The sequence below is a fragment of the Mauremys reevesii genome, linkage group 8 (assembly GCF_016161935.1).
Source record: "Mauremys reevesii isolate NIE-2019 linkage group 8, ASM1616193v1, whole genome shotgun sequence".
NCBI lineage: Eukaryota > Metazoa > Chordata > Testudines > Geoemydidae > Mauremys > Mauremys reevesii.
Window position 1 is genome coordinate 50,216,491 of NC_052630.1, and position 20,236 is coordinate 50,236,726.

At 48.9% G+C, this 20,236-nt stretch overlaps 1 protein-coding gene across 2 annotated transcripts in view; it reads left to right on the forward strand.

The window, feature by feature from the left end:
• PAPPA2 (pappalysin 2) overlaps positions 1-20,236 on the forward strand; it is a 184,525-nt gene that overhangs the window by 66,012 nt on the left and 98,277 nt on the right. For both annotated transcript variants that reach the window (XM_039483154.1, XM_039483153.1), the window contains exons 4-10: positions 934-1,227; positions 4,708-4,900; positions 7,686-7,807; positions 12,673-13,165; positions 17,962-18,090; positions 19,726-19,817; positions 19,971-20,164. In XM_039483154.1, coding sequence (XP_039339088.1) covers positions 934-1,227; positions 4,708-4,900; positions 7,686-7,807; positions 12,673-13,165; positions 17,962-18,090; positions 19,726-19,817; positions 19,971-20,164 — 1,517 coding nt within the window. The remainder of the gene's footprint in view (positions 1-933; positions 1,228-4,707; positions 4,901-7,685; positions 7,808-12,672; positions 13,166-17,961; positions 18,091-19,725; positions 19,818-19,970; positions 20,165-20,236) is intronic.

A 20,236-nucleotide genomic window follows, 5' to 3' on the forward strand; every position in this document is an offset into this window, starting at 1 on the left:
GGGGATGGCGTGGGGGGCTTGACTTTGGAGCCATTCCTATCTGGGTGAGTGACTCAGGTGTCTCCACGGGGGGCTTAGTAAGCAACAAGGAACCAGTTGGTGGGTCTCAGTTCTGTGTCTAGTCAGCAGATGTCTGTGTTGCCCCCAAAAGCCCCATCTAATTTCCACCTTCGTTGGCAGTCTCAGCAGAGAGATCAGGGATTGCCTGAGCGTGGAGCAACTGGGCCATCTCTCTAGGGCCCCTTGTTGGGATACAGCAGCGAAGCTTGTGCTTGTGTTGCTATGACCAGCAGGTTCCAGTGCATTCAGTCTCGCAACTTTCATCAGCTTGAAAACTCCACTGCCCAGAAAGGGCGGGACTTTCAAAAGCATGCAAGTGAGGTGGGAGCACAAATTCCATTGGCCATTGTTGGGACTCATTGTTGAAAAGCCCACCCCAAATGGGTCATGGATTCAGGGCCAAATTCAATCCTGGTGTAAGCAGGCCCCACTTCACCAGCTTCTTTGGATCTGCACCTGAGTTTGAATGTAGCCCTTAGTCTCCGGGGAGGAGTCAAGACTGTCATGGCATGAGCATCACACATCTCAGTTGGGTGCACCAGGTCACAAATACATTTAGAGGGTACGCAAGGCTGTAAATGAGAGTTTTATCTCAGAATAGTCATTAAAGGAAACCACAGCTGAAATGATCTGATGACCCAGGTGTTGGAATATCAAAGGACTTGACCCAGTGAGGTGCCGATCAGCTCCTTCAAGGCGCTGAGTGCCTTCAACTTCCTGAAAGTCTGTCTTGCCTCTTGCATCAGACACTTTGTTTGCTATCACTAAGAAAATGGAGACATGAGTATTAACTGGACTATATCATTAGAGGTCAGAGGTAGTTGCTTCCCCACATCTCTCTCTTAATTATACAGAATGTGCTTTCAATTCCAGGTGGCGTGGTCCTGAATCCAGCCTATTATGGCATGCCCGGCCATACCAACACCATGATCCATGAAGTAGGACATATCCTGGGACTCTACCATGTCTTTAAGGGAGTGAGTGAAAGGGAATCTTGTGATGATCCCTGCAGGGAGACTACACCTTCCATGGAGACTGGAGACCTCTGTGCTGACACAGCCCCTACCCCCAAAAGTAAACTCTGCCGAGATCCAGACCCTACCAATGACACCTGTGGCCACACCCACTTCTCCGGAACACCATTCAACAACTACATGAGCTACACAGGTAACGAGAGGGAATTGTTATTGTATCAGCTAGAGATTCAGCTTGTATTTCATTCCCATCTGTGTATGTTTTTTCATTCCTTGGATAGTTCCTTCCTGTAGAAGGGCCAGACTCACCCCTGCGGCGCCTCCTGCTGGTCATCCTTGGGAATTAGCTCGATTCAGCTCTGGAGCGCCCTCTGCAGGCCGGTGATTCACCTGTCCTCTGGCCCCCCATGTCCCTCCCTGGACCCGATGGCCTTTTTCCTGGGGTGCTTCCCCCTGGCAGTAACCCCTTTCTCTCAGGGTCTCCCCTCCCCAGGGAACCCCCACCTTGCTTCAGTATATGGCTACTGCCAGTCATTGTCTAGCCCCATGCCCTGGGGCAGACTGCAGTATCAGCCTACTCATCACTAGCAAGGTTGGGTTTGGACCTGCTGCCTTGGCCTACCCCTGGGCTGCCCTCTGCAACCCCCAGTACCTGATAGCCCAGTGCTAGGCCACAGCCTGGGGCTTTCCAAGCTGGAGCTCCCCAGCTCCTCTGCCTTTCCCCAGCCTTGCTTCACTCAGGTACCTTATGTCCAGCCCCCTGCAGCCAGGCCCATCTCCCTCTATAGCTAGAGAGAGACTGTTTTGGCTTCTGGCTCACAGCCTCTTATAGGGGCCAGCTGGGCCTGATTGGAGCATGGCCACAGCTGAGCCTACTTTCCCCGATCAGCCCAGGCTTCTTACCCCAGCCTAAAGGCTGCTTTTTCCAGCCACAGCCCCTTCCCAGGGCTGTTTTTAACCCCTTCAGGGCAGGAGCAGGGGTCCACCCTGCTACACTTCCTTTCAGGAATTTGTGGCCCCCCCCCGGTATCCAGGCCCACCTAGAACTTGGTTAGTCTATAAGGTGCCCCAGGGCTCTGTTGCTTTTTACAGATCCAGACTAACACGGCTACCTCTCTGATACTAGAACTTCAAGTGGCATAAAATAAGCACTGGGACTATACCAATTTATATCAGCCCAGTATCTGGCCCTTGGTGTGTAGGCAATACCCTGCTCACCCCTTTGTTCTTGGCATCAGTGATTTTTCTCCCTCCTGGCTTGACTTTCTCTGGGTGACCAAAGCAGTATTGAGACCAACATGTGCAAATCTAGGTGCCTACGTTCAGGCATTTAAATCTATATTTAAGCACCTAATTAAATGTCTTATTTAGGCACCGACTCTGGGTTGAGATGCCTGGTTTTAAGTCACCTCTGCCCTGATTTCCAAACGTGCAGCGCACCGACAGCAATCATTGACTTCTACTGGAATTGTGAGTCCTCGGCACATCTTAAAATCAGGCTGCCCTCTGCCAACACCACCAGGCCAATTCTTCTCTCACCCCACTGCCCAGCAGGAGTTATTCCATTGCAGTCAGGGGTGTGAAACTGGGGTAAGTGAGCTGAGACTCAGGCAGGGGCGGCTCCAGGCCCCAGCACGCCAAGTGCGTGCTTGGGGCGGCAAGCCGCGGGGGGCGCTCTGCCGGTCGCCGGGAGGGCAGCAGGCTGCTCTGGTGGAGCATCTGCAGGCACGCCTGCGGGAGATCCACTGGAGCCACAGGACCAGCGGACCCTCCGCAGGCACATCTGCGGGAGGTCCACCGGAGCCGCGGGACAGGCGACCGGCAGAGCACCCCCCACGGCGTGCCGCCGTGCTTGGGGCAGCGAAATGGCTAGAGCCGCCTCTGGACTCAGACCCCTGGACTCAGCTGAGACCATTGCCACTCCGTGGATACAACTACAGATGGTATTCTAGGCGCAGCAAGCATCCAAGCACCAGTGAGTTAGTCCGTCAGCTCACCTCCTTTCTCTCTGAAGCTGGAGATGAGAACACATAGTGGATCTTTTTTCCGGGATTTTCTAAAGTGATGGCAGGCTGCTTGGTTAGAGGGGCTCCCTTTAATTGTCCGGTGGCCGAACAAATGGATACAGAGGGTAATAGCGCTTCCTTTCTCCCACCTCTTGTCTGCCCAGCTTGTTTAGATTGTAAACTCTCCAGAGTAGGGACAGTCTCTCATTATGTGTCCATACAGCACCTAACGCAGTAGGGCCTTGATCTCAGCTGGGGCCTCCAGCTTCGACTGTAATTCAGCTGATAAATGATAATAAAGGACCAGATCCCTGTGAAGTGGCACGACACCTTTGACTTCACCGGAACTCTGGCAGTTTATATCCACTGGGAAGCTGGCCCAGTAATAATCCTCTGGCACTTTGGGGGCAGAACAAATGGAACATCTCAGCATTTGGGTCAACATTCCCTCTCTGAAGAAAACCAGGGTCCTAAGCCCAAAGCGATGCAAGGGTGAGGGCTGAGCCCCTACAAACTGGTGCTTTGGCCTGCACAACCACTGCATAGCGGCACAATTGAATTCATTACCTTGTGCAAGTGTTTTGTGGTGCCCTGGTCTGAAAGGTGCCATACAAACATATAACCAACATTTGTTCTTCTGCTGACAGTCAGTGAAATGAGCCAGATCCTAAAGACCTTACTGAGTTTTTACTCAGGCCTAACTCCTCCAAATTCCAATTGACTTAAATCTCTGAGGCAGAGGTGCTGTAGACACAGCAGCGGCTTTGATGAGTGAAGAGCTGTTTGCGATACCTGGATGGCAAGTATTAGGGTCGATAATAACATGTGCCATTATGCATGCGCTAAGCTCAAGGTAATCAGATCTCATGCTCCAGGGTATAAGATGGTCACCCGCTGGGCTCAGGAAGGAGTACGCTTCCCACGAGCCATCCACACCATTGCACAGTGGATTGATTGTCTTCTGGGACTCCTTACCTTCCCCGGCAGCATCAAGTCATGGCAGGTGCTGGACGCAGGATCCTACATCAGATGCTGTGGGCTGGAAGCTCAGCGGATGTAAACTGGCATAGCTCCATGGAAACCAGTCCAGTAGCACTGGCTCTGGCTCTGTGCTCCTTCTATGCATGTGTTGGAGGAGCGCAACGGAACATGTGGAAATGCCTGGTCTGCCTCATCATGGCAGCCACGCAATGTCACTAGCAGCGATGCCCTTTCTGTCCTTAATGAGATCTGATGAGCGCCACTGATATTCATCTGTATGTTCATTTTTTTAAAAAGAACCTTGTGGTGTGCTCCGAGTCCCCTGTCACGCCCCCACAGCTTCATCCCCATGTGGCCTAACAAGGGTATTTGGCCATCCGCATGCCCCAGGAAAGCAACCTTGTGCTGCAGAGAGATCTACCCAGGAAAACAAACAGCTGCTGAAATAGTGCCATCTTGTGGCCGACTGGAGAAATAACATGAGAGGAGTCATGTAGGACAAGCCATGGGGAATCTCTCTAGCCCAGGGCATTTGTGTTCTTCTCTGGTCCTCCAGGAGAGCCTTAAAAGTGCTATATTTAGTAATAAATACTGCTAATACTGCTAATGACCACTTACATAATGCTTTTCACACAAGGATCTCAAAATGTTTCACAAACAAGTCCCCTCCTTCCTTTCTCTCTCAGACGATGACTGCACGGACAGTTTTACCCCCAACCAAGTGGCTCGAATGCATTGCTATTTGGATCTGGTGTACCAGCGATGGAGCCAGAGCAGAAAGCCCACTCCGATCCCCATGCCCCCAGTGGTCACTGGGCAGGGCCAAGAGTCCCTCACCATCCATTGGCTGCCTCCCATTAGCGGCGTTCTCTATGAAAGGTAGGAGACATTGTTGCTGAGAAGGTCCCATGCTTGGCTGAGCATGCTGGAAAACTGGTGTAAACTAAAATGTGCTGTCATGTCTGATGGCCTCTTGCTTCCTCTAGATCAATTTGGCCAGGGACCAGTTTTGTAGTCCTATCACTGACCTTGGCCCATAACTGGATCCCTAAACAACTGCCTGTGCTAGTTTCCACTGGGAATTGCTTGTCACGATTTATTTGTCCGTGGTTCCCTAGGAAAAGTCATTTGGCACTGAACCAGGGAGTTTCAGAAGTTAGTGAAGGTGATGAAGATGAGTTGGCAAAACCCTCAAGCTCTTTGCCAGCTGGCAAACCCTGCCTGTTTTGTTTTGGGTTTTTTTGTGTTGGAGCGGGTGGGGAGCGGGCAATGATTTGTTCAGCTGCCTTGTAGAAATAGAGGAACGAGGCAACACCCTCAGCCCCCCAGTTATGTCCACCAGAATAACGCGTCTGGTTACAAGTTTACTACTGTGATGGCAGTGTGTGCTGGGGTGTCAAGCGAGTGTCCTCCAAAAAAATTCCACTCTTGGGGGGCTCAGGGAGAGTGCCAAAGGGTTGTGTGCCATCAGGAGACAATGCCAAATGCAACCTGAGAGCGCAATTACTGAATGAAAAATGAGCTTCACTTAGCACTTACTGGATAAACTACTGATTTATGAGGAGGGAATATGGTCTTGTGGTTAACACACAGGACCAGGAGCCAGAAGATCAGGATTTGGATCCCTGCTCTGTGACTTTGGGCACGTCAGTAATATTTTCAGATGTCAGTATCTTAAGTTAGCCCCTTCAATTCCTAGCTAGGCACCTAACTAAAAGGAGCCTGACTTTCAGGGTGCTGAACAGCCACATTCATCTGGAATTGTGGGGGCTCATCATTCTGAAGATCAGGCCTCTTTTGTCTGAATGCCTGATTATGGATTTAGGCACCTAACATCAGGCACTCAAGTTTGCAAATATCATCTACGCTAAATGAATATTTAATATTTAAATCCTCTGAGACTCTGAGCTGGGAAGCACTCAAGATGGGCAGCAGGTTATTGCTCTGATGTAGAATTTGCGTCATATATATTTTTAAAAATCACGTGGGCCGGAGTTCTAATCATGAAGTCAGTGAAAAGCCAGTGTGGCCTAATTGATAGAGCACTGGTCTGGGATTCAGGGGACCTGCCGTCTAGTCCTGGCTCTGCCACTGGCCTGCTGGGTGACCTTGATCAAGTCACTTCCCCTCTCTGTGCCTCAGTTTTCCTGTCTGTAAAATTGGGTTAAGGCTATTTATGGGGGAGGGATAGCTCAGTGGTTTGAGTATTGGTCTGCTAAACCCAGCACTGTAAGTTCAATCCTTGAGGAGGCCATTTAGGAATCTGGGGCAAACATTGGGGATTGGCCCTGTTTTCAGCAGGGAGTTGGACTAGATGATTTCCTGACGTTCCCTCCACCCCTGATATTCTATGTCCTGTGTAAAGAGCTTTGAGACCTATTGATGAAATGTGTCATATAAGATCTAGGTAATATTTATTACTCCCTTTGACTTCAGTGAGCTTTGGAGAGGACTGTATGTAATCTGTCCATTTCTTTATCAATGCCCTGGGAAATGTTTGTATAGCCCTGACACTGATAGTAGCTGAGGCCCTGATTCACTAGTCCATCCATGTTCACCAAAGCACTTAAGCATGCGCTCATCTTTAGGCATGTGCTTCTGTGGTCCCATTGACTTTAATGGGACTTACGCACATCCTGAAAATTAAACATGTTACATTGTTTAGGTGAATAGGGCTTAAATATTGTCTTCATTTGGGGCCTTACAAAGCTTAACGACTTGTGAAAGCTGTAAGTTACAATGGTGGTGCAAAGCAGCTATGCCCATAAGCCGTTTGGAAAAGAATAAGAACAATACTTTACACTTCTCTAACAGCTACCAGCTCAAAGCCCTTCGCATCCCCCTGAAAGCATTTTACAAATCTGGCCTTTCAAATGCTTTCTAATTCAGAGAAAATTGATTTCTGAGGACATCCTGGCCAATTACGGAATAATTGCTCCCTCTTGCACCAAATGGCTCATATGCAGGGCTGTTCCTGGCTCCCGAATGGCATATGTCACCCAGTGAGTGCACAGACAGGCGTCTGAAGCATCAAATGGGCTCGCATCATTAAAAGAATGGCCCGAGAAGGAAAGCGGGGGCTTATGACTGAAAAATACTGCAGAGCGTTCAAAACTAACTGAATGGAATGTTTTGACATTATCTTTGGAGCAGGAAATACTCCCCCAGTCCTTCATTAGCTTAATGCTGGCACTTTAATTAAACACGATCACTTATTTGTTTTATGGGGGCACCTGGAGGCCAAAGCTGAGTGCACAGCTCCACTTGTGCCAGGCTCTGTATGTATGCATAGTATGAGACACACTTTGGCCCAGACTGCTTGCGGTCTAAATAGTCAAGGCAGACACAGGAAGGGCTATTCTCCCCCATTTTAGAGAGGGGAAACTGAGGCACAGAGTGTTTACTAATCTGTCTGAGGTCACACGGGGAATCTGTAGACAAGCTGGGGATAAGCCCAGATCACCAGTACGGTATCTTAACCAGAAGGTTTCCCTTTCCCTCCCCAGCCTATGTCAGAGCTGGCTGTGAGAAGAAACAAGCCAAGCAGCTGGATCTTGTGGGCTTTCCATGTCATGCAGAGGGGGATCAAGTGAGGAGAGTCCAAGTCTGATCAGAAACTGGGGGGAAAAGAGTCTTCCTCATTCTCTCTCTATCTGTTCTGCAGGGACCCCAGCACCCTCTGCGGGGACTGCGCTGAAGATGGTACTTTCAGCCAATACGTGCATGAGGCCTCTTCCCCTCGAGTTTGTGACTCCTCCGGCTACTGGACCCCTGAGGAGGCAGTAGGTAAAGTGCCTTGTCCTCTCTCACTCATGGTGACTGCCGCTCCCCTTAGTGGAGATGAGATGATCTGAGGCCCAATTTTCCATGTCGGTCTGATCTATCTAAATTTAAACATGCAAAATAAATATGCAAAATCCTCTTGGGAGAAGATTGCATAAGGTAAAGCTCAGCTCCCAGGGAACGTACTGGAGGTACCAGCAACTTTGGGGTGCAGTGTTACTAACAGCTTCCCAAGAGAGAGTTGGAGAGAGAAAAGAGGCACCTGGGAACCTGTTAAGTTGGACTGATGTCACCAAAAGAAAAGCCAGTGTATGGTGCACCCAACTCTTAGGGTCTGATCCAAAGCCAAGAGGAGCCTTCTCGTGGACTGCCAGGGGCTTTGATACAGCCCTAGAGAGTGGCATACTCTTCCCGAGGTGTTGGTGACAATCTCATTTCTTGGCTCATTTAGGTCCAGGCAGAACCCTGGAGAACACAGCATAGGGAACAGTCCTTCTTCCCAACCAAGGTGATGGACGGGATGAACTGATAGGTGTATCCAGTTTCATGTGTTTATAAGCCAGGGAGCTCAGTTTAAAAAGCACCCTGTGGCAGGTTATCTTGCCCCAGGCCTTGCCTTCCAGACAAGTTACAACATGAATCACACTGGTATGCATGTGCCCCGGCATAGGAAAGAGCCCCGGGTTTCATGATGTCACTGGAAACTTCACCTTGAGACTGGAGCGGGATGGAAATATCTCTCGCAATCAGAGAAAGTGACAAAATGAGGAAAAAAGAGATTTGTGCCAATTTGGTTAAACAGCAGAACATTTGGAGCTGTCAGTTTCAGCATTTCCCATTTCCCAGGCTGTCAGATGGCTGTGTCAATCAGAACTGGCTTTTCCCCTTAGCAGATGCTAAACTTTTCTCCACACCAGTGTGTAGTTTTCACCAGCACGTGTCAGCTGGGGTGAGAGAGAGGCACTTCTGCACAACCTGGGGGATTTCATGGGGACAGTGACACGAATCCAGGCCTTGGATGGGCACTAAATAGGACCACTGTTTGTAGCCTTGGAGAAAATTGGGCATTTTCAGCAGAGTCTGTGAACTTGAAACTGGTTCTTATGCTCAGCTTCTCTTTCCATGGCTCAGAGCACATCTGTGTTGGTTTCCCTTGTTGATTGCATAGCGTTCAATCCTGAGCAAGTTTTGCTGCCGTTGATAGGGTGGAGGCAAAGGTGGCTCTCGGCCCAGTCCGCTCCTGGGATGAGATGGGCCCCTGATGAACAGGACTTACACTAAGTTGAATGGTCCCCTAGTGACTATTCTGCTGGCTTGGGATCACCAGTGTACCATGCCCCCTCCTGCCCTTGGCCCACCCCAGAATGCTCCTAACGCTTTAGCCCACTCTCTGTGACAGAAGAACCGCCAGCTGCCCCTATAGAAAAGCATCAAGTTCCTTTTGTGCAGCTTAGCCTGGGCAAATGATCTAGTCCCCAACCCCTTCAACCTTGGGACGTTTGGAGATCAAATAAGAATTCAGAGGCAAATTTGGCAGCATGGGCCCATCTGTACTGATGACACTCAGCCCTGGTCTACACTATGAGTTTAGATTGAATTTAGCAGCATTAGATCGATTTAACCCTGCACCCATCCACACGATGAAGCCATTTTTGTCGACTTAAAGGGCTCTTAAAATCAATTTCTGTACTCCTCCCCGATGAGGGGATTAGCGCTAAAATCGACCCTGCTGGGTCGAATTTGGGGTAGTGTGGATGCAATTTTATGGTATTGGCCTCTGGGAGCTATCCCAGAGTGCTCCGTTCTGACCGCTCTGGACAGCACGCTCAACACAAATGCAGTGGCCAGGTAGACAGGAAAAGCCCTGCAAACTTTTGAATTTCATTTCCTGTTTGGCCAGCATAGCGAGTTCATCAGCACAGGTGACCTTGGAGTCCTAGAATTGCAAAAGAGCTCCAGCATGGACCAAACGGGAGGTACTGCATCTGATCGATGGATGGGGAGATGAATCCGTGCTATCTGAACTCCGTTCCAAAAGACGAAATGCCGGAATATTTGAAAAAATCTCCAAGGGCATGAAGGACAGAGGTTATAACAGGGACCCGCAGCAGTGCCACGTGAAGCCTACTAAAGAACCAGAGAGGCAAATAGCCACTCAGGGTCAAAGCCCCAGACATGCTGCTTCTATGATGAGCTGCATGCCATTGTAGGGGGTGCCCCTACAACTACCCCACCCCTGTGCTTCCCTCCTCCCCCACCCCTCCCGGGCTACCTTGGCAGTGATCCCCCCATTTGTGTGACGAATTAATAAAGAATGCCTGAATTTGAAACAACAATGGCTTTATTGCCTCTGCAAGCAGTGATCAAATAGGGGAGGGGAGGGCGGTTGGCTTACAGGGAAGTAGAGTGAACCAAGGTGGTGGGTTTTCATCAAGGAGAAACAAACAGAACTTTCACACCGTAGCCTGGCCAGTCCTGAAACTGGTTTTCAAAGCTTCTCTGATGCACTGTGTGCCCTGCTGTGCTCTTCTAACCGCCCTGGTGTCTGGCTGCACATAATCAGCAGCCAGGCAATTTGCCTCAACCTCCCATCCCGCCATAAACATCTCCCACTTACTCTCACAGATATTGTGGAGCACACAGCAAGCAGTAATAACGATGGGAATATTGGTTTCGCTGAGGTCTAACCGAGTCAATAAACTGCCCCAGCGAGCTTTTAAATGTCCAAAGGCACATTCTACCACCATGATGAACTGCTCCTTACTACTGTCCAGGCTTCATGACCCATGGGAGCAAGGGGTAGGCTGGGGTAGGTGCAACCGTGCAGTGCTGCCGACTGGGAGTGGAGCCTGAGGCAGAAGCCTCCAGCAAACATGATATTCCAGGCAGGACTGAATCTCCATTAGATGAAACTTAAAGAAGAGAATGACCTGGAGTCATTCCCATTTTTGACCAGGCGCCCCCGACCGAGCTTACCGAGGCCGGCCAGGAGCACCCAAGAGACGACGATGACGGCTAACAGTCGTATTGTACCATCTCCCGTCTGCAAGGCAAGGCAAGGGGATGCTGCTGTGTAGCATTGCAGTACCGCGTCTGCCAGCAGCACCCAGGAGACACACAGTGACAGTGAGCTGAGTGGGCTCCATGCTTGCCGTGGTATGTCATCTGCATGGGTAAATCAGGAGAAAGACAAGAAATGATTGTTTGCCGTTGCTTTCACAGAGGGATGGAGGGAGGGAGCCTGACGACATGTACCCAGACCTACCCGTGACAATGTTTTTGCCCCATCAGGCATTGGGAGCTCAACCCAGAATTCCAATGGGCGGCGGAGACTGCGGGAACTGTGGGATAGCTACCCACAGTGCAACGCTCTGAAAGTCGATGCTAGCCTCGGTACTGTGGATGCACACTGCCGACTTAATGCACTTAGTGGGGACACACACAATCGACTGTATCACATCGATTTCTAAAAAATCGACTTCTATTAAATCAACCTAATTTCGTAGTGTAGACATACCCTCAGAGTCAGCTGGGTGCGCTCCCCTGCTCCTCCTCACTTGAACGCACTCACCTAACAGGGCCATGAGCCCTGCATTGGGATCTGCCTGAAAACTAGTTTCCTTAACTTCTTCTCCGTCAGCTTGTGCCTAAGAATGGGAGGGATGGTCAGAACGAACTCTAGCATTTCTCTCCATCTCAGGTGCATAGTTAGTATGCCAGTGGCACTGAGACCAATCACAGAATCCTGCTTCGTGCAGTCCGTGTCTGTGTGTTTCCAGGCATGTGTGGGTTGTGTGTGTGTGTGCAGGTATACCTGTGTTTCTGACAAAATGCATGCGTGTCTCTGCAGGTGTTCCTGTGGATACACGGGTATATAGAGTATGTGTTTGTGCCCGAGTCATCGTACAGTTCTTTGTAAAGGGGGGATGTTTGAACCGACCTGTTTGATAAGATGGGGGGTGGTCCTGTCTTGTGAGAATTTCTGAGATTTTGAACATTTTTCCCCTCTCAGATCGGAACAAAAAGTCAAAATCTTGAACATTTTTCTGAATCGATAAACTGAAAAATATTCTGGTTTGGGATGATTTCAAAACATTTAGATTTGGACTTTTTTTCATTTTTGAAACATTTTTTAGTATAAATGAAGTTAAAAATAAATAAAAATAAATTAATGGAGATATACCTATCTCCTAGAACTGGAAGGGATTCTGAAGGGTCATCAAGTGCAGCCCCCTGCCTTCACTAGCAGGACCAAGTACTGATTTTGCCCCAGATTCCTAAGTGGCCCCCTCAAGGATTGAACTCACAACCCTGGGTTTAGCAGGCCAATGCTCAAACTCAAATGTTTTATTTAGCCAGTGAAGAAGTGACCCATTTTGACAATGTCAAAACTTTTTTTCAACTTTTTATCTGTTGCACAATTCATGGAGACTGGCCCTTCCCACAAAACCATTGGTTTTGGTTTCGACAAATCAGCCAAAAACATTTTGTTGAAAAATTCCTAGATACGCATGTTTAGGCCTGTGTATGTCTGTGTGGGCATGCGTGTCAGGTGGGATACGTATGTTTGTTTCTTCATGCTGTTAGGGATCTAAGGATTTATGCATGGAAACACAGGTGTGTTTGATATCTTTATGCTCTGAGACATTTGAGCACACACTGTATGTTGGTGCCTACGTGTGGATGTGTGCGTATGATGGCATCGTTGTATGCACATGTGCGTATGTATCTGTGTTTGTATGTGCATACATTGGGGGGTGTTCACCTCGATGTGGGTGCATGTATGTACAGACGATTATATATCTCTGTTTGCTACTGAAAAGAACTGCCCTGCTCCTTATAGGGATCTATATTCTCCCCTTGTCTAGGCCCCCCAGATGTGGATCAACCCTGTGAGCCCAGCCTGCAGGCCTGGAGCCCAGAGCTCCACCTGTACCACATGAACATGACTGTTCCTTGCCCCCAGCCACATGGTTGTATCCTGGAGCTCCGTTTCCTGCATCCCGTGTACCCGGAGTCTCTCGTACTGTGGACCACCTACCTCTCCACAGACTCACCCAAGGCCTTGTCTGACATTGAAATCCTGACAGAGCATGGGGAGTCCGTCCACCTGGGCCCCCTGGACACTTTCTGCGACACCCCCCTCACCGTTAGGCTCAGCATCAACAGAAAGGTGTCTGGGGTAAAGGTCTACACCTTTGATGAGCGGATGGAGATAGATGCAGCTCTCTTAACCTCCATGCCCCAGAGCCCCCTCTGCTCCAGCTGTAAGCCTGTGCGGTACAGGATCCTGCGGGACCCCCCATTTGCTAGCGGCTCCCCCATAAAGGGGTTGTACATGCACCGAAAGTTCACCGACACGTGAGTAGCAATGTCGGCCCACCAAAGGCCGGGGGTGGTTGTGGTGCTGTTCTAGTTCTCCTTGCTTTTCTGGCTTCTGCGTTTGGATTCATTGATGTTTTTAGAACTCAGCCTCTCTGTGATGAGCAGTGCCAGGAATGCCCAGCCTCAGAGTTTGCCCAAAACACCCCATTGCATATGACAGTTACATGACAGTAGCATGATACTCACCAGGAAACTGTATCCCACTAGAGAGAACTCTTTAACTTTGACACATTTCCCCAGGGTAATGACTGTTCAAGTCACATAGGGTAGGGGATAATTTCATGTGATGGTCCACCTAGACGGAAAAGTGGCAGGCTCCTCTGATTACTTGCCACAGATCCTCTTTCTGTAGCCTCGGCTCATGGCAATTGTAGAATTGGGGAAAAGCCTGCCTGTGCTTTTGGCTTTGTGTGTGTGCCACAGTGCAATACATTCTAGTGGCTTGGATATACTCGCACCCTGAATGTTTTATTGATATAGAGATGGGCCATAACCATAACCTCAGATCCAAATATCCTCAGACTTTGGAGACATGGGAAATTGGAATCTAGATTGGAATTTGCCAAATTATCCCTGTCTGCCTACCTGGCTAAATGTACATGCTAGTTTCAAACACTCTGAACTTTGAGGGGTTTCAAAGCCCAGATCTGGATTCAGATCTGAACCGTGTGGCTTCTTTCCATCTATCCATCCATGCCCAGGCCAAGCCAGGCAAATTTCATTGAGGTTCTGAGGACCATCACTCCTTGTTGCCTCTCTTGTTTCCCTCCATCCCTCACACACACCAGCTTACCTTCTTCCCCTAGTAAAAGCCAGGATCCTGTGTTCATTAGACACTGGGTACAAATTTCAGAAATTACTTAGGACCCTAAGTCATGTTTTCAAAAGTGACTTAGCCTAATTCTCATTGAAAGTCAATGTGAATTAGGTGCTCTGGAAAATGGTACTTGTTAACTTTTCTGCACATTCTGTATTGTATTCCTAGTGCCCATGGTGGCACCCCTAAGAAACAGAACGATGTTTAGGGCCAGATTTTCAGCTTTGGCTGAACTCTGCTCCCAGTGCAGCCAGTGAGAGTTTCATCTGTTAAAAATCCCACCTTAAACCTTCTCCCAAGGCCATGCTCCTCTTGGCTGGGGAAACATGCCATGCTCTGGTGTTGATCCCCAGCTCTGCAGAGGAAGAAAATGAGCTCAGGACTGTGCCTCTGGCTAATTTTAAGGGCTAAAGGAGTTAACGGTGTTTATAAACTTTGTTATTGTTTAACATTAAACCAGTGATACTGTAATGCCAAAAGACCCTGGTTGTAGTTGGCCAGGATCAAACTTGGGACATCTGGAACTTAATGCCCCTCTAGTGCATGAGCTAAAAGACACCGCTCTCAAGGCTGTAGCAGACTCATCAATCACTAGCTGGTCTAGCGTCCCCTAGAGAGGACAGAGCGCCACATTGAGCAGGCATGGGTTACAATACTAAGTGTGATGTTTTGGGCAGGCCTGTAAGGGGTTCGGTCACCGTCTGCCTTGTATCCAGGGGTGAGCTGGAGCCGGTTCGCACCGGTTCGCACGAACCGGTTGTTAAATTTAGAAGCGGTTTTAGAACCGCTTGTTAACTAGCTTCCCTGCGAGGGAAGCTTTGATGGGCTCTGCCTGGGAAGCCTGTAATTCCTCCTCCCGGCCGCCGGGGGGCGCTGCGCTGTGCTGCGAGAGCCATGTGAGCTGCCTCCTGGCCCTGGTGCTGCTCCTGTTCTTTGGACCTCTGGCCCTGGGGCTCCTGCTGCTGCCTGGTGAGTCCCCGGCTGCGTCCTGCTGCTCCCCGCCCCGTGTGAGTATCTGCGCCCCTCCCCCGCCTTCCCTGCCACAGCCGCCCTCTGCCCCCCGCCCGCCCCGGCCCGCAGCCGCCCTCTGCCCCACCCCCCGCCCACAGCCACCCGCAGCCAGCCCCTGCCCACAGCCGCCCTCTTCCCGCAGCCAGCCTCTGCCTGCAGCCCTTGCCACAGCCACCCTCTGCCCGCAGCCAGCCTCTGCCTGCAGCCCCTGCCACAGCCACCCCCTGCCTGCAGCCAGCCTCTGCCCACAGCCGCCCGCAGCCACCCCCTGCCCACAGCCACCCGCAGCCCGCCCGTCTGCATCACCTGCCCACAGCCAGCCCGTGTCACTCCCTGCCTCCAGCTAGCCCTGCCCCACGCCCCTATCTGCAGCCAGCCCCACATCCACTGGTGCCCTGCAGTTCCCAGGGCAGTAACCCTGCACACCTGCTTTAATGAGGGGGGGGGCAGGGAGCAGCTGGGACCCACACATGTGCACACCCTAGAGTGACCAGACAGCAAGTGTGAAAAATTGGGACGGGGGTGAGGGGTAATAGGAGCCTATATAAGAAAAAGACCCAAAAATTGAGACTGTCCCTGATCACCACCCACACATGTGAAACGGAGCTCATTTCTAGTTCAGCCCCATCTTTTTAAAAAAGAACTTTAGGTAGGGTTAAAATACATCTGTATTTTCCTGGACATGTCAGGCTTTTCGGTTCTTAATCACCTCCTGGGAAAATATGGATGTATGGTAACCCTATTGGTACAAAAAATACATGCTGTCGCACATCCCTTAAATCAGAACTTTTTATAGGGAACCCGTTGTTAAGATTTTGGCATCTCATCACTGCTTGTATCCCTACGTGTCTTGTGGCTGTGCAGCTTTGGTCCAGAACTCTGACCCCAGCAGCCTGCCAGCAGGACATAAGCCTCATCCTGGCTTTGCCCAACCTGGTTACTACTGTTTACAGCCTGGGCTTCATACCCTTCTAGCCCCAAATTCATCCCAAAATCTTCCTACTGTACGGACTAGCCCCTCTCACTGGACCCTCCCAGAGAAAGTGTTAGGTTTGCTGTCTCTTCAGAGACACTCCAATCTGTTAGCTTTCTAGAAGCACACACATTTAGAAAAGTTTCATCCTACTGAGGAAAACAGAAAGGAACGTAAACTCTGTCAAGCCAAGTATAAAAGGCCAAAAAAGAATTTGAAGAGCAACTAACAAAAGACACAAAAACTAGCTGAAATTTTTTAATGTACATCAGAAGCAGGAAGCCTCCCAAACAATCAGTGGGGCCACTGGACGATCAAGGTGCTAAAGGAGCACTCAAGGAAAACAAGGCTGTTGCGGAGAAGCAAAATAATTTTTTTGCATTAGTCTTTAATGCATAGGATATGAAGGAGATTCACACACCTGAGCCATTCTTTTTAGGTGAAAAATTTGAGGAACTGTCCCAAATTGAGGTGTCAATAGAGGAGGTTTTGGAACAAACTGATCAATTAAACAGTAATAAGTCACCAGGAACAGATGGTATCCGCCCAAGGTTTCTAAAGGAACTCAGATATGAAATTGCAGAGCTACTAACTGTGGTACGTAACTTATCACTTAAATCAGCCTCTGTACCAGATGACTGGGGAATAGTTAATGTGATGCCAATTTTAAAAAAAGGCTCCAGAGGCAAACCTGGCAATTCCAGGCCAGTTAGCTTAACTTCAGTTGGAGGCAAATTGGTTGAAACTTGAAACTATAGCAACCTGTGGTCCATGGACCGCTGGGGGTCCGCAAACTATGTCTAAGATTTCCAAAGAGGTCCTCATCTCCATTCAGAAAATTTTAGGCACCCATAAATGAAAAAGGGTGAAAACCACTGACATAGATGAACATGATATGTTGGGGAAGAGTCAACACGGCTTTGGTAGAAGGTAATCATGCCTCACCTTTGGATTGTCTTTGTCTTACAAGTCAGGAAGGCCTCTTGGGGATTCAGTCTCCTGTGTCTCTCTGGGGTACAGGACCCATGTTCATTCCCTGTCTCTTGAGCTCAGGATTAGGACCCCTTGTTTGACAGTCTCTTAGTTGGTATCAGATAGTTATCACTGCCCTTTTGGGGAAAGACAAGTAGTTAGTTGAAATGGGCTGGAGCTGTTGCTGATGATACTGCTGTTGAAGTCCAATCCTGTTGCATCCCAAGTGTTGTTGGGGATTCAGTTGGAGCTGGTAGAGGCAGTGATGTTTTCTGGAGCCCTCTCTCTGGCCTGGGCTGGTCAGGACATCTCTCAGGATTAGGATGATGAAGGCCCAGGGTCCCAGAAGATGGTGGATGTGGCAGCCATGACTGTGAAGCTTGCTTCAGTAGCCTCCATCTTTTATTTTTTAATTTTCTTCCCCCTAGTCTCTTTCTTTAAGGACTCACAAAGGGAATGGTGGGTGGAATAGCCGATGTCTCCATTATTTTGCCCACAATTAGGCCTAATATCTGACACTTCAGTTTTTATTTATTAATTTCCTGTTCCGCATTTTCTGTTTTTACCAAGCGTGATTTCAACATGGTGCTTGAATTATATCAACGTGGCCTTTTTTGTTTGGACTAATTTAGTCTCTCTTGTTCTCTTGCACCTGTTTACAACACTCACTACTGAAAGCAACTTGACCTATTTTTCATTAACATTTGTTATTATAGATCATTGTATTACTTAATAAACTGAGATACTCTTTACAACTGAGCTACAATTAGGGTAAATTCATCAGCCAATTATTGCAACACTTCCAACCTAGCAGGGCAGCATCCGCAGGACCGTTAACTTTCCATTCTGCTTAGGTACAACACACATGCTTTTTATAACCTATAGTAAGCATCCCCTTTGCCTCTAATGAATTCACTGCAAATGGCCACATACAGACGTACGTTTCCCACGTGGTATTTGTTCTCTCCTAGTTTGTTTCATTCCTCTGTGTTTCTGCAGGGATGTCACACCGGGTCAGTTGTACCGCTACCAGGTGCAGGCCATGGCTGGGGCAGCTGTGGGAGAACCCTCTCCATCTGTGATCCATACCCACGGCTCTCCCTATTGTGGAGATGGAAAAGTGACCCTGTAAGTGCTGAATTCTACACACGTTTGGGAGATGTTTTTAAAGCCATTTGGTCTAGTAGGGTAAACCCAAAGGTAAACAGAAGACCTGATCATTCACTCCATGACACCAGATTTATGCCAGCATAACTCCACTCCAGTCAGTGGTGCCAAACCATTGCAAAAGAATGAAGGCTTGAACCCAAAGAGTTTTGCAAAATCTAATGCTTCTTAGAAGGTAAAGATGGGCCTTGCGAGGTGCGGAGTTTGGATCTGGATTCTGGTCTGAACTTCCCCAAAGTCAGTGTGTGCTTGGTCCAATGCTTAGGCTAGAACCAATCTCTATAAAGTGTCATAGATTTTTAACCCCCCAAAGCACATTCTGATCATCTAGTCTGGCATAGTGCAGGCCAGAGAACTTCACCCAATGATTCTGCATTGTGCCCAGTAACTTGTGGCTCTCTGATAGAGCATATATTTTAGAATGACATCCAATCTTGATTTAAAGACCCCAAATGATGGGAAACTTACAGCATCCCCTGGTAAGCTGGTCTAATTGTTAACTATCTTCTCTGGTAAAAATTTGTGTCATGTTTCCAGTTGGAATTTTTCTGACTTCAACTTGATTGTTTTCCAGTGAAAACAGCTTTGTAAATTGTTAGTGTCCCCTTGCAGTGTTGTGAAACCCAATGCAAAGTGATTGTGCTAAGTGCATGAGACCCAACAGGGGAAACTGGCTTGAAGGGCCAGATCCTCAGCTGGTGTAATTCAGCATAGCTCCATAGACTTCATTGCTGATTTACTACAGTTAAGGGTCTGGGCCTCTGGAGAGTGAATGACCACTTTAGTTCCACTGTCTAAGCTGAGTGAAGTTGAAAAAACTGAACAAGCAGCGTAAATGGGAAGCAAGTAGTAGAGATTTGTGATATGCTTTTAACGTGACTGATCTAGAGGGCGGTTGGGAACACAGCTTAGGAAGTCTTGTTTAGTAAACAATTTTAAACTGTTGAGAAATAACAGTGAGTCAAAGTCAAGAGAGTGGAGAGACAAGATTGATTTTCACATTGTGCATCTTTGTGTATGAAGAGCATGTGTGAAGCAAAGTTGCTTGAATATTTGAAGTTTTGAGTGTGAAGGTGTGTGTGTGCGCATCTGTGCTTGTGTGGGTGCACACATGAGAATAAACCTGAATTCACTTAAGCATGTAATTTTTGCTTGTGGTTTTCTCATGAAATGTAGCACGTGGCTATTGCTTTCCCCCACCTCCCAGTCACTAAACTCATCCCTATCCTTTACCCCACCTTGACTTGTCCAACACCCAGTGGAAAAACTGGCCATTCTTCACATCTGACATCACTGGCAGCTCTTCTCCTCTGACGCAGGCTTGGTAGTTGCACTTGCTCCCACCCTGAGTTCTCCAGGGAAGATGGTGATGGGGTGGGGCCTCTTTTCTCCCACTCTGGCTTTCCCAACTCCTTCCTCACCTGACAAGAGTCAGACTCTTCTCTCCCTCCTTGTAGCTGGCATCCCATAATCCCTCCAGTGAAATCTGACTTGAGGGTTGTCCTTAAACATGGGGTCCTGACCCTTACAGAGCTGAAAAGCTCAAAGGGTGGCTAGTCAGGAGGGCGTTAACATTTCATGTTGACGGTCTCTTAGGAGCTTGGAAGAGGAGTGCGATGATGGAGACCTGTTAGATGGAGATGGCTGCTCTGGGAAGTGTAAAAGGGAAAAAGGCTTCAACTGTGTTGGTAAGTCATGTGCTGAGTCAGCCTATTCCTTCTCTCCTTGGCCACCCCCTTTTTGGGCTGCGATGGCCACCCGAGGGAAGGGTATCGTTTTTTCTCCTGCCCCCAGCAGAAACATTGTAGACACTAACCTTCTAGTCTTTGGCCTCTCTGCAGGAGAGCCAAGCCTGTGTTATGTTCACGAGGGGGATGGAGTGTGTGAGCCCTTTGAGAGGAGAAGCAGCATCCAGGACTGTGGCCTCTACACTCCCAAAGGGTACATGGATCAGTGGGCAGCACAGGCCTACAGCTCCCACCAGGACAAGAAATCATGTCCCGTTTCCATGGTGACCGGAGAGCCTGTTGTGAAGGTGAGGCTAGGCATTTCCTTGTACCGGGGGAGTCCCAAACCTGATGTGATCTCCACAGTGTCCTTGCCTTTC